This window comes from Caloenas nicobarica, chromosome 9 (assembly GCF_036013445.1).
Source record: "Caloenas nicobarica isolate bCalNic1 chromosome 9, bCalNic1.hap1, whole genome shotgun sequence".
NCBI lineage: Eukaryota > Metazoa > Chordata > Aves > Columbiformes > Columbidae > Caloenas > Caloenas nicobarica.
The window spans coordinates 21,893,442-21,906,307 of NC_088253.1; the positions used below are offsets into that span (position 1 = coordinate 21,893,442).

Here is a 12,866-nt window from a genome sequence, read left to right on the forward strand (position 1 = left end):
CTGCAAGTGGTGTTTCTGGTGGCCCAGCCCGCAGCCCATCATGTGTTTCACAAATGGGCACGTGTTGTTCCAGAGCAGACCGCAGCTTTGCTTTCATCTCCCCCCACCAGGCACCTCAGCCATGGGGACGTGAGTCTTCCTCACACTCTGAGCAAGCACCCAGGACTGGAACAGGATTAAACCTCGAGGAGGACACCGTGATGGTCCTCAGAAGGAGCAGGGAAAGGCTGGGGGTGAATGTTGATGGTGCGCCTGCAAGGTGCCATCCCCATCTCCATGACCAAATATCACATAAGAGCTTAGAAGAATTGGGGACTTCATTGTGTTTGGGATCCTGGGGCATCCTGAAAGCTCTTGATCTTCAGCCATCTCCGCTCGCAATCACCAAAGCCACGTGCTGTCATGCCTGCAAGAGATGTGCACAAGGACACCCCACCAACATGGTTGGGACATTGAGAACTGGGCCACAGAGTGAGGTGCTCAGAGCATAAATAGCTTGAGATACAGGTCCTCCCTTAATCCTAATGTAAAATCACAAAGTTTCAGCTGGGTCTCCCATCTCAGAGCACTTTTTGTGTGCTATATGTTGTGTGTTGTCCACTGTGCAACTACTGCTCTTCGGGACAGAGGTGGTAACTTCTGACCCTGGAGGGATGCAGGGGGGGTCAGCTTCAAGTGTCCCAAGAGCTGAACACTTGATTATTTTAGGGAGGCTTCACTGGGAAGCCTGAACTGCTCACCCCAAAACAACCAGTCATCCTGCAGACAGAACAATCTCCTGGCAGAGGTGAGCTGTGGTCAACTCACCCCAGGTCAGGGTCCTCACCTCTGAACTGCACCAACCACACATTCCCACTTGGGAACATCTCCATCATTAATCAAAAAAACAAAAAAAAAAAAAAAAAAAAAAAGGGCAGAGCAGCAAAGAAGGGGCTGATCTGCTTTGATACCCAAGCAGGGAACTGAGCTTTACATCCATCACCTCAGCAACTCCCAAGGATGCTCAGCCTCCAGCTGTCTGGATCTCCAGGTATCCTCTCCACAAGTGCCCACAGCCCCTAGGGTACCAGGTCACCCCACCAAGGCTGGTGCTCCCCTGCCTGCACCCCTGAGCCACTGCACATGGCAGGGAAGGAGCTGGTGGCATTTGTCCTTCACAGGGGACAAGGTGACAGATCAAACATGGTCCTCACAGCCTTCCAGAGCGTCTAGAGATGTTGCCCCAAGACACAGGCTTGAGGGTGCAGATCCTCAGCCTCCCCTGCTGCAACACTGACCTCATTATTTACCAAGGCAGATGTCCCCTTCTTGCTCTCTGTTCTCTCCAAACACCACCCACCTCCACTAGACTGGGCCCCAGGAGAAAGGTAGATGAAGAGAAAGGGGAAGGACGCCACCAGGCAATGAAGGGGAAGGGCACTACATCTTGGAGCAGGACCATAAATAACTGTCTCCTCCCATCCCATCACCTTGGGGCATCACAACCCAGGTCAGTGCTGGGGCAGATAAGCAGAGATTTATCTTCATGCTCCCTCACATGAAGGTCCTACAAGGTCCCCCATCACATGAAAGCACTTTGACTCATTTATCTCCTGCCTCAGAGATGAAGCCAGTTATGGGGCAGGAGAGAGGTGACAGCAGAGATTTAACACCCAACCCCACCACAGGGATGACCAGGAGCAAGCCAGAGATACCAGAATCCCCCCCATCAGATTTAAAACCCCACTCATCACAACCATAAAAAACCATATTGCAAGAGAAATACAAAATATAGCACTTTAATTGCAGGAAGATAAAAAATTACAAAAAAATGAATAGAACTCAGGCATAAAATAAATAGGCAGCTCAGTAGCACACACACACGTGCGGTCCTGGTTTGGCAGCTGCAAGGCACAAGCCCCGTGGTCAAGAGCTCCCCGGTGCTGGGTGCGCACAAAGCCTGTTAATGAGGATTTACACGTGGATGCCGCTGCCTGGTCACGCTTGGGAGAGCCCAACACGTGCATTTGGGAGGGTAAAGCCAACCTAAGTCACGCTACGCAGCAATCTTTAAAATTAAAGATACAATATATTTATATAAACTCTGTCTCTAGTTAGGAAAAATTAAGATTCCTAAGTTCTTACATTCAACATGTACATATATAATCTCTGCATTGGTTTCCAAGTTTCAAAATACTTTGGTAGATACAGATAAACTTTATAGCAAAAATAAAGAGGAATTTGATAAAGTTCTCTTTGGAAGGTATATACTATCCTTTATCAACAGGACTCTTTGGGGGGGGAAAAAATAATTCTGGAAAAAAATTTCCTGTATTTGAGCAGTTTAAGGCTTTTCCAAGAGTCACTTCCTATCAAATCATTATTCTGAGCAAGGTCTGAGTTGTAGAGTGCTGGGACAGGTCATTATAGCTGTAGATTTTGGGTTTTGCTTGACTGGCCATTAACAAAGGCAACACAAAGCACTCCCAGCCCTGAGCTTCCCACACAGCTCAGACACTCCTCCCGCTACCATCAGCTACAGACACCAGCACATGGACTCCCTGCTCGCTAATAAAGTCATTTTTATCAGTAAAGTGCCTGCAGGACAGACACTAAGCATCCAACCTACTTTCTCATGGCAATTTACTGCTATATTTATACAAACTCTAGGCTGGAAACAGCAAAGAACAAAAACTGACTTTCCAAAAAATGGGAATTCAGGCACTAATAGAACCAAACTTGGTCTGAATCAACCCAAACCACCAGGCTGCATCTGCAGAGGAGGCTCAAACAGCAATCTGTTGGTTTTCCCTGAAGAGTGGCCGCTGGTGCGTCCCACAGATGTCCTGGAAGATCCTGTAGACCTGGTCATGCTGGGTCTCATCAGCGATGGGGAGCAGGGGGCTACTGCTGCAGGTCTTCCGAGCCTCCTCCACCACCTGCTTGACACACAGCTGCTCCACCTGTGCAAAAATTACAAATCGTGAAGACACCAAATTAAGAGGAACATCTTCGGGTGCCTCTCACTGCTGCCATCCACCTCACCGGCAGCGTATAGGGGTGGGAGATACCACAGAGTGGTTGTGCCCAGCAGACCCAGGTGGCCACCACCAGCCAGGCCAACAGGTCCAACTCCACAAGTTGGCACACACAGGAGAAGAGAAGCAGTCACAAGAGCTCCTCTCCCAGCAAAGCTGGAGGATGTCCCAGCACATGCAGAGTGATCCTCTGGTATAGACGCCCAAGGCAAGAAGAGGCGACCAGGTCACAAAGTTGTGCAGGGAGGGACAGGACCAATCTCTGAACTTGTAAAGTCCCCCCCAGGACCTCACAGACTTGGTTGGTCTCTGTTTGCTCAAGGGTGGATGCAACACCCTTCCTGTGCCCTCCATGCCATGTCCCTGCTGACCCAAGGGTGTCCCACGCTGGGTGTAGGCTCCAGAAACACCCTGTGCATTGCCCCAAAGCTTTGAGATCCCGGAATTGCTTCAGCTTCTCCAGGAAGATGCTTCTGGTCAGAGCCATGGGAACTGCCCCTCTCAGCCCATCCCTTCCTTCACCCTCTGGAAGATTTCCCAACCCCATCATTGTCCACCACATCTGCTGGCTGTTCAGCTTGAGGCTGTCCCTTAACTCAACCATTCCAGGGATTTATTCCCCCATTTCCCACAGAAGAAGGCAAAGATTTTAGTGCCAAGGAGCCGGAGGAGGAGAAGAGATTTTTCTAAAGGTTTAGAAAAGCTTTTTCCACTTGGGAGCTTTGTTTGCAAACATGTTCTACTCAGATCAAGTAGCCTCTAACAAGCAACAGCCCAAGCACCTCTCAGGAGGCTGTAGATAAGCAGATACTCTTGCCACACCTGCCACCCCACCAATTCAGGCACCCAGATGGTCTGTGGCTCCAGGAATTGGAGCTAGAACTCTACTCTTTGGGGAAAAAAAAAAAGAAGGAGGGGGGCGGAAATATATACTCCAGAAAAGGGGGGAATGCAGCAGCAGAGCTCTGAAGGGCAGCCGTCTGTACCTGGACAAGGATTAGCTTGCACCGCAGCGGCACGGCATCCGGGAACTCCTCTCCAAAGCACAACACGACTCTGCTGTCCGGCAAGTGGCCCTGGTTGTTGTAAAACTGCAGCTCTGCAAGGAGAAGGGAATAGTTGGAAGGTGCCAGACTTTGCTCCACAGCTTCAGGAACAAGCACCCTGCTGGGGGGAAAGCTGTGGGCTCAGGAGAAGCCAGCTCTGATGTGCAAAGCCTCCAACCAGGAGGAATTTGCTGATGGTACAAGGCACCAAGTTATTCCTTCCTAGATCTAGTAGCATCAGCTGCTCATCCAGAGCACCTGGTGATGGGGAGTGATGACTTTAAAGTTCTCCAAGGCAAAGGGCTCCACCCTTTCAACCCCACTCAGGCTGGACATGAGGAAGAATTTTTTTTTTTAAACAATAAGGGTGGTGAAACACTGGCCCAGTTTGGCCAGAGAGGTGGTGGATGAACCATCCCTGGAGACATCCCAGGCCAGGCTGGACGGGGCTCTGAGCAACCTGAGCTGGTGCAGATGTCCCTGCTCATGGCAGGGGGGGCACTGGGGGAGCTGGGAAGGTCCCTTCAACACAAACTTTTCTGGGATTCTAAACAGACAAAGTGACAGAGGGAAACATTCCTACAAACCTCTGAAGAACAAGTTGGTGTCAAATATCTTCACCACCTCATCCCGATCCAGTTTGTTGGGCCTGTCCTTGTAGACCATGGTGTTGCCACTCCAGAAGACCCTGCCCTGGCACAGCCTCTTGATGAAGATGCCCTGCTTGTTGCTGTGCAGCAGGACGCCCCTCTCCAGGTGCCCAAAGAGCTTCCTGGTGATCTGCTTCTGACGGTCATTCTGGATGGCGTCAGCTGAGGGGAACCGCACGTGCTCCAGGGCTTCTGGGGCATAGAGCTTCTCGCCATGGCTGGAGGGTTGGCCAAGTGAAATGCGGCAGCCCTCGGTGCACGAGGTGGTGATGTGTCCAACCAGCCTCCCGCTGTAGTAGAAGCTGATCACCATCTGAGAGTAACCTGGGAGGGGATGGACACATACAGCACCCATCAGAAGACAAACCCTGTCCGCTCTACCCTGCAGTGCCCAAACCCCATGGGAGCAGCAAAGTTTCCTGGGAGCAAGTCTCACTTGATGGATATTGGGAACAACTTCTTCCCAGAAAGGGCTGTTGGGCATTGGGACAGGCTGCCCAGGGCAGTGGTGGAGTCACCATCCCCGGAGGAGTTGAATAGATGTGGAGATGAGGTTCTCAGGGACATGGGTTAGAGGTAGACTTGGTAGTGTTGGGCTAATGGGTGGACTTTATGATCTTAAAAGGTCTTTCCCAACCAAAATGATTCTATAATTAGACCTCCGGCTCACTAGAGGACATCTCCTCCAGCACTCAGCCTGGTAGCAGAGCTGATCAGCAAGCAAAAGCTCTTGATTCTGACCCCGTTCCTCCTGCCCCTGCTCCACACATCCCTTGCTGTAGGCAGATGTCCCCACCCAAAGCCACGGCTGATCCCAGCACCCCAGAGCAGCCCCGTGTGCTCAGGACTCATCCCCTCTCAGCGTGCAAACCCCATGGACACTCAGGAGGGTGGCACCACCTCTCAAACCCACAGCAAAGCCTCCCCCAAGGCCAGGAGCAGAGTCAGAGCCACCTTCTGCCACCACACATGCAAGGCCAAACCCCAGAGAGGCATTTGGTGGCCACAGCCGAGCAGAGGAGCTGCCTTACCCGAGTGATGCTGCTCGTAGCTGGAGTATCCGTTCATCAGTGGCAACGCTGTGGGCAGAGAGAACACAGAGCTGTGCCTGGGTGCTCAGCTCCCAAACTCCAAATTCCCCCTTTCCCCGCCACAAGCAACCCAGGTTCTCCCTCCCAGGCACATCAGGCTTCCAGCAAGTGCTCCCAGGTGGATTTAATCCTTTGCAATGCACTGTTGGGTGCCTGATACCAAGCACAGTGTCCATAATTAGTATTTTAAGCATTTTTAATGTTAGAGAATAGTCTGCCGTAGCTTATTCACTTAATAAAGATGTTAAAATACAACTCTTGTTCATTACCCACTGCTGTACAGCAAGGTTTTTCTATGCCCCCAAAAATCTCAGCGCCATTAAACACCCCGTGCGCTGTCAGCTTCTTACCAGGGCTGGGCTGCTGCACCCACCAGTCGGGTATCAGGGGGTTTCTGCAGGTCTCCTGGGGGGGTGAGGGGCTTCTCTTGATGATCCCCAAGTATTCGTCTACACAGGGGGGCTGTGCGAGACCAAACACAGAAGTCAGAGTGGGTTTGATGCCTCAGGCCATTGCTGCCCTGCACCGAGATGCTTACAGCACTCAGAGGGTCCAAATTGCAATGTCAACAGGATGAATGAATTTTTTTGTTGTTAGAAATAGCAAATTTGGCATTCCCCAGGCTGTACGCTCAAGTAAAACCTTCAAGAGCTACCAAGCAGAAGCAGCCCAAGGTGACACAGCTGAGAAGAGGAACAGAGCTGCAAAACAGCCTCTGTCCCTCAGTGAAGGTCTCGCCTGCCCAGATGCAAATTGAAAGCACGAGCCATTCACCAGCAACCGGCTCATTGAATGAGCTGCAAAACACAGCGTTGCTCACCAGGCCAGTTCCCAAAGCTTTGCAAACTGAATTTTAGAAAGGCAAGGTCCACACCAGTCCACAGTGAGCCCTCACCTCTTTCATGAGGTCGTCGATGGCCGAGGAGCTGCAGTCCATCTCCGCCACGTCGGTGAGGTTGCTCCCGTTGGCAATGCCCGCTTTGCCTGGAAGTAGAGGTTGGGATGCAGTGAGGACACCCACCCCCCCAGCCGCAGCTCATCTCTGGGCTTTAGAAACCCTTTGCCTTGTGAAAGTTCTGAAGCCGAGAACCACAGCCACATAACAGCACCTCAGGGGGGCTCAGAGCCCCCTCCAGCTTCACACAGAGCAGCTTTTTGGGACCAAAACCCCAGTTTGCAACCCATTCCCCCAGTGCACAGTAGCAAGGTGAAGCAAAAATCCAGCTGGACAGAGACAGAGCTAGAGCAGAGGGTTGTTTCTGAGGGGTTTTTTTTGCCTTTCTTTTTTCCTCTGAGCACCCCAGAGACCGGGGCTGCCGCTGCTGCTTCTCCTTTTTCCACCGACCACCCTGCGTGCAGTCGCGCTGCCGGTGGGAACCTGCAGCACCATTTGCATAGCAGCAGCGTGCCCCCCATGTGAATGCGGATGGGGGAGACCGAGATGCTAAAGGCAGATTTCCTGACAGCAGGGTTGGTTTTTTTTGTTTTTACAAGTTTTTAACTTTAAAAAAAAAAAAAGGAAAAAAGTACACATACGCCTAACCACAAACAGATATATACTTAGTGCAACCTGCGCCGCAGCAGACATCGCAACGGCAACTGCTCTCTGCGAAATTACTGCTGCTCTAATCAGCACTGGCAGGAGAAAAAAAGGAATTTATTGGAGCTCCAGCCATCTGCCTGGGGCAGGCATTAGGAGGACAAGGGGTTGGGGCTCAAATACCCCCCTCAAAGGGGGAAGAATTTTGGATTTGCCCCTACAACATCCTTACAGGATGGCAGCTTACACTGTGCTGCAATTATCTCCTGTTTCCTAAGCAGCTGTTTAAGGGAGTAGAAAAAAAAAGCCCTGCCTTTCCCCTCCCCACCACCACGGTGACACAGGGGACATCTTCTGCAAAGCCGGACAAGCGAAACACCACAGTGCAAGAGCAGCATCTGGCCAGGAAACTCTGCTCAGATGTGGGTCAGCGGCACAAGCCCGTGGTTTCTTACAGGACCAGGGAGTCAGTCCCTTCTCAGAACACTCACATTTCTGTTCCTCCTCTGACACAATCCTGTAGACCTTGTAGGGCTCGGAGATGTCCAGCTGGGACCTGTCCGTCACCTCCTCAAAGTCGGGGCTCTTGTTCAGGGCACAGCGCAGGCGCGTCTTCCACGTAGCCGGTTCTGCTTTGTCACCTTCTTTGAATTTGCCTTTGAAAACAGCCCAGGCCTAAAACAAAGCAATTAAAATAAAAATAATCCTCCACGTCAGCTCTGCAAATGCCCCAAATCGCACGGGTGAAGGAGCTGGGGTTGCAAAGAGCATCTCGCTCTCCTCGCCTCTCTGAACCCTCTCAAACATCCCAGGTGTATTCATCGTCTCGCTCCTCGACTGCAGACACATGTGCGGCCACCGCACGTGGGGACAGAGCAGCAGCACCTGCCCCAGCCACGCTCCTGGGTGCGGGAATGGCTGCAACACCCAGGTTTTAAAAAAGGAGATGTCAGGATGATAATATGCAGCTTCATCTCCGCACCAAGAGGTCAGGAGCTGCTGGGGACACGAGGAATCGCTGCTGAAGCAGCGATGTTCCTAATGACCTGCTAACACCTCAGTTAAAAATTCAAAATAAACCTCATTTGCCAGCTCCTGACTAATAAGTGAGAGCTTGTTTCTTTTTAAGATCAGAACATCATTTGTACTTTTGATGGGAAAAATACATTTTACCACTGAATGGAGACTGCAAAAATATGTATTATTTTTAAATATATATTTATTTATTTTGTAGATGTTTATATATTTTCAGATGGCTGAACTCAATGCCATCCTCATAACTTAGTGCTCCCAAACCAGCCACTAATGAGCTGTCACTGATCTGAGAGTGAACTCACTCACCGGTACAGAGAATTGGAAACAAAGGAAAGGGAATTCCTGGGGAAGAGCCTGACCTTTTTGGTTCAGGATGGCATTCTCCAGTTTTTCCCCAAAACTGGAAATCCCCCCAATCAGTGAAATCTAAGACTTCCCTCCTGCAAAGTCTTGGGGTTTTTGTTTCTTTGGTTTTTTTGTTGTTGTTGTGAGGGGGTTTTTTTTGTAAATCCAGACTTTTATCAAGAACAAGTTTAGAGCAGGTCAAAAGTAACACACGAAGCTTCTTCTTATGGTAGGCCAGGATTCAAACATGCTGAAAACAAACCTAAACCTGGCACCAGCATTTAGCAAAGAAGAAAAAACACCCCCAAAAGAGCTTGGGAGACCAATTGAGGGTGAAGCATCTGCTGCAGGGGTTAAGGATGCAAAACCCACAGATAGCATGGATATCTCCCAGCAGAAAGGAGAAAAAACAACCCACACAACCACACACAGAATTTCTGAGCCCAGGAACCACCAAGAAATGGCATTAACCACCTGTCCCTACCTTGAAAATAGAAGCATCCACCTCCTGGTTGTAGTCCTGCTTCCCAGCGTGTTTCCATGGGATGCGGAACATGGTTTTCTCCTCGTTCTCCCAGATGAGCCCAGGGTACAAGTCACTGTCGATCTGCTCGATCAGCCACTGCCGGAGCCGCCGCCCGCCGTTACGGTCACACATCCTGGATGGAGGGAGAGATCCGAGCGCCGTGAGCTCCCCCGGCACCGTCCCACCACAACTGGGGCACGAGGGGACGTTAAAATCCTCCCCCCCTGCTTCTTTTATAATGAAAAAAATCAAGGCAGTTTGCTCTGAATTACTTCGAATTCTTCCTGCAGCTCTATCAAAGCTCCGCTCACAGAAACAGGCTGACTCGGCGCTCTGCTTCCTCCTTTTTTTTTTTTTTGTTGCGGGATAAGTCACATTGGAAGCAGATGGATGGGGATTAAAGCGCCTGGTTGTGCTGTCACCTGAGCAAGGGACACTGGACAGGGCACCCCAGGGCAGACACCCTTTAGCATCTGCAGGAGAGGGAGCCAAGTGCTGTCCCCAGCTGGTGGTGGCACAAGGGTCTGTCCTGGAGGAGGTGACAACCTGCACAACCCACCCCCTCAAGCAGAGAGCTGACACTGGGACAGATGTCAAGCCACCCTTGTTGGGGACCTCAGGTCATTTTTAGCCAAAACCGCTGGGTGATTTCATGGAAGAGCCAGGAGAAAGCTTCTCCCACCCAGCAAAGGGCTCAACCCTCCCGGCATCCCTCACCACCTCCAGGGCAAGACCCACATGGTCCCCATGAGCTGGTGGCCTGGTAGAAATGACCAGCAGCCCCAGAATCAGCCTTCCATGCCTTTGGCGCTCACAGCCCTCCTCCAAATTTTACCAGACTGCCTCTCCCTCATTCTTTGTTGTATTTATTGACCCAAAGGAAGGTTTTAGGGAGAAGATGAGGATGCTCCCAGCACAGCCTGTGACCTGGGGGTCCCTGTTTTGTCACAGGCTCAGTGCCACCAACTTCTGCCCGCTCTCCATTGCTGCACAGCAGCACACACAGACCACCTTGGCCACCCGCAGCACAGCCTCTGTTTTTGGGGACAGTGACAGCTGACACCACGAGCCAGTGGCGGCACAGCTCTGGGTCCCAGCTGCCCCAAATCACGTACCACAGCTCATCCCCAGCAGGACGGGGACACACAGTCCCTCTGTGGGCCCCTGCACCAAACACCTGGCACCCAAGTCATGCCGAGATGAGGAGCCTCAGAAACACTTGCTGAAATGAGACTCTTCTAAATCAGCCTGTTTTCTAGAAAGCTTGTTCCCATCAATTTGGTGGGTTGGACTAAATGATCTCCAGCGGTCCCTTCCAATCCCCACCATTCTGCAATCACCAGGCTCCAGTTCCCCTCCACAAAAGGCTGGGCAAGCCCTTCAGGCTGCCACTGGTGACATGAGCCAGCACACACGGGACACTTCCAAGGAGCCCATCCCATGCAGCACATTGCACATCCACCCCACACCAGGAGGGACAAACTGCCATAAAATTGGGCTGGCAGAGGCAGCACCACACCATAGAATCATATTGGTTGGAAGAGACCCTTAAGATCATCGAGTCCAAACATAACCTGAATCTAGCACTAAACCACAGCCCTAAGAGGCTCATCTCCATCTGCTCAACCCCTCCAGGGATGCTGACTCCACCACTGCTCTGGGCAGCTCCACCATGCAGCACATCACGCTCCCCACCACAGCTCCAAGCCACCACCAAGCTCACCCCATCTCATTCTACCCGGGAATCGTGGGCATCACCTCCCGCGGTCCCAGCGCCGCTCGGCATCAACCGGGCTCAGCCCTTGCGCTCCCGCACGCACAGGGCCGGGTGTACCGGGCTGGGTGGATCGCGGATCCCGCATCCCCAGGGTCCTCCCCGTACCTCCAGCGCACCCTTTCCCCTGCACCCCGCATCCATGCCCCACCGCACGGGGAACCCCCGAAACCCGTACCTGCCCCCGCTCCGCTCCACGCCACCACCCGCATCGCCCCCCGCGCCCCGCCTTTTATAGCAGCATGGGGAGGCGGGACCGCCAGCGCCCCCGCCCCCGCGCCTCCCTGCCAATAGCTAGCCGCTCCCCGTGCCCGCCTACCCAATGGGGAGCCGCCTCTGTCCTCCGCTGCCCAATGGGGAGGCGACCAGTGGGGCGCGCGCGGCCGGCGCCGCTTTCTCCGCAGCGCGCGCGTTTCCGAGAAATCAGCCGGAGGGGGCGGGGCCAGGAATGGGCGGGGCCGGGAATGGGCGGGGCCGGGAATGGGCGGGGCGGGGCGGGGCGGGGGCGCGCCGGTGGGTCCCACCGGGCCGGGGGGTCCCGGGTGGGTCCCGTGTCCCCCGGAGGGGTCCATCCACTAGCAGAGCTCAGTCTCTCCCAGACCAGTCTCCCCAGACCCAGATCGACACATCCCCAGTCCCGGACTGGTCCCTCCCCAATCCCAGACCAGTCTCCCCAATCCCAGACCAGTCTCCGCAGTCCCCAATCAGTCCCTTCCCAGCCCCAGACCAGTCTCCCCAGTCCCAGATCGACCCATCCCCAGTCCCAGACCAGTCTCCCCAGTCCCAGATCGACCCATCCCCAGTCCCATCAGTCCTTTCCCAGTCCCAGACCAGTCTCCCCAAACTCAAACTGGTCCATCCCCCGTCCCAGACCAGTCTCCCCAGTCCCAGATCGGTCCATTTCCAGCCCCAGACCAGTGTCCCCAATCCCAAATTGACCCATCCCCAGTCCCAGACCAGTCTCCCCAGTTCCAGATCAGTCCATTTCCAACCCCAGACCAGTGTCCCCAATCCCAAATTGACCCATCCCCAGTCCCCGACCAGTCTCCCCAGTCCCAGGTTATTCCAACCCCACACCCAGCCCAGCCCATCCCCAGGCAGTTCCCAGTTCCCTCCCAGTTCAACCCCTGGTGCTGGATCGGTCTCTCCCGTGCTGTCCCCAGTAGCCCCAACCCAGCCCTGACGTCCCCAACTGGGTCCAGTGGCCACCACAGAGCATCAAGGACCATCTGCAGCTCGATTTTAGAGGGTATTTTTTGGGATTACCAGATTACACATGCATTTCTTGGAAGAAAACCATAATTACTCCCATGTGGGTAATACAGAGAAACGGGAAATATATGGAGCTGCACAGATGGCAGAGTAAAAATAATGATCTAAGGTACACAACCTTTACTGCCATTTATGATAAATAACGGCTGTAATAACCCTTGTTTTTAAACATCCAACTGATCCAAATCAGATCCCCCCTGTGAGATTTGGGGGGAGCCAAAAACATCTTTTGCAATCAGATGTGGTTAGGAGGATTCTCGCCTTTTTGGTTTTTTTTTTTAAAACCAAGAAACAAGCGTTGCAGGAGGAGTTTGCATCACTGTCCTGCCTCCCCACATCCTCCAGAAAAAAACTGTTCGTTTTGCAAAAGTTCTGGCAAATTTGGGATATTTCAAAGGGGCTTCGTATAATCAAACTTCTCCGTCCCCTCAGGAGCCCAAGGAGCTGAAAACTAATTGCAGCCCTGCTACCAGTGGGGTGATTCCATCACCTCTGGCTTCGTTTTGGCTCCACAACTACATGGGCAGCCTGGAAAGGCAAAAATCTCAATTTTGGGGGGCGAAGGGAATC

At 52.7% G+C, this 12,866-nt stretch overlaps 1 protein-coding gene across 1 annotated transcript; it reads right to left on the bottom strand.

Annotated features, from left to right (window-relative positions):
- Positions 1 to 1,762: 1,762 nt before the first annotated feature.
- On the bottom strand, positions 1,763 to 11,217 carry IRF8 (interferon regulatory factor 8). Its single transcript, XM_065641065.1, has 9 exons — positions 11,203 to 11,217; positions 9,209 to 9,383; positions 7,836 to 8,019; positions 6,700 to 6,788; positions 6,155 to 6,266; positions 5,745 to 5,792; positions 4,651 to 5,037; positions 4,004 to 4,116; positions 1,763 to 2,942 (listed from the first exon to the last, which is right to left on the bottom strand). Exons 2-9 carry the CDS (start codon positions 9,380 to 9,382, stop codon positions 2,766 to 2,768), a joined length of 1,284 nt encoding a protein of 427 aa, XP_065497137.1. The 5' UTR covers position 9,383; positions 11,203 to 11,217; the 3' UTR covers positions 1,763 to 2,765.
- Between the last annotated feature and the right edge of the window lie 1,649 nt (positions 11,218 to 12,866).

What these genes read in the sequence shown, in the direction of transcription:
- IRF8 (XM_065641065.1), bottom strand. Translation starts at nt 9,382, where the DNA reads ATGTGTGACCGTAACGGCGGGCGGCGGCTCCGGCAGTGGCTGATCGAG. An exon ending in CTACGAGCAGCATCACTCGG is followed by an intron (nt 5,038 to 5,744) that starts GTAAGGCAGCTC and finishes ATCCCCTCCCAG; the next exon opens with GTTACTCTCAGATGGTGATC. An exon ending in CACCAACTTGTTCTTCAGAG is followed by an intron (nt 4,117 to 4,650) that starts GTTTGTAGGAAT and finishes TTCTCCTTGCAG; the next exon opens with AGCTGCAGTTTTACAACAAC.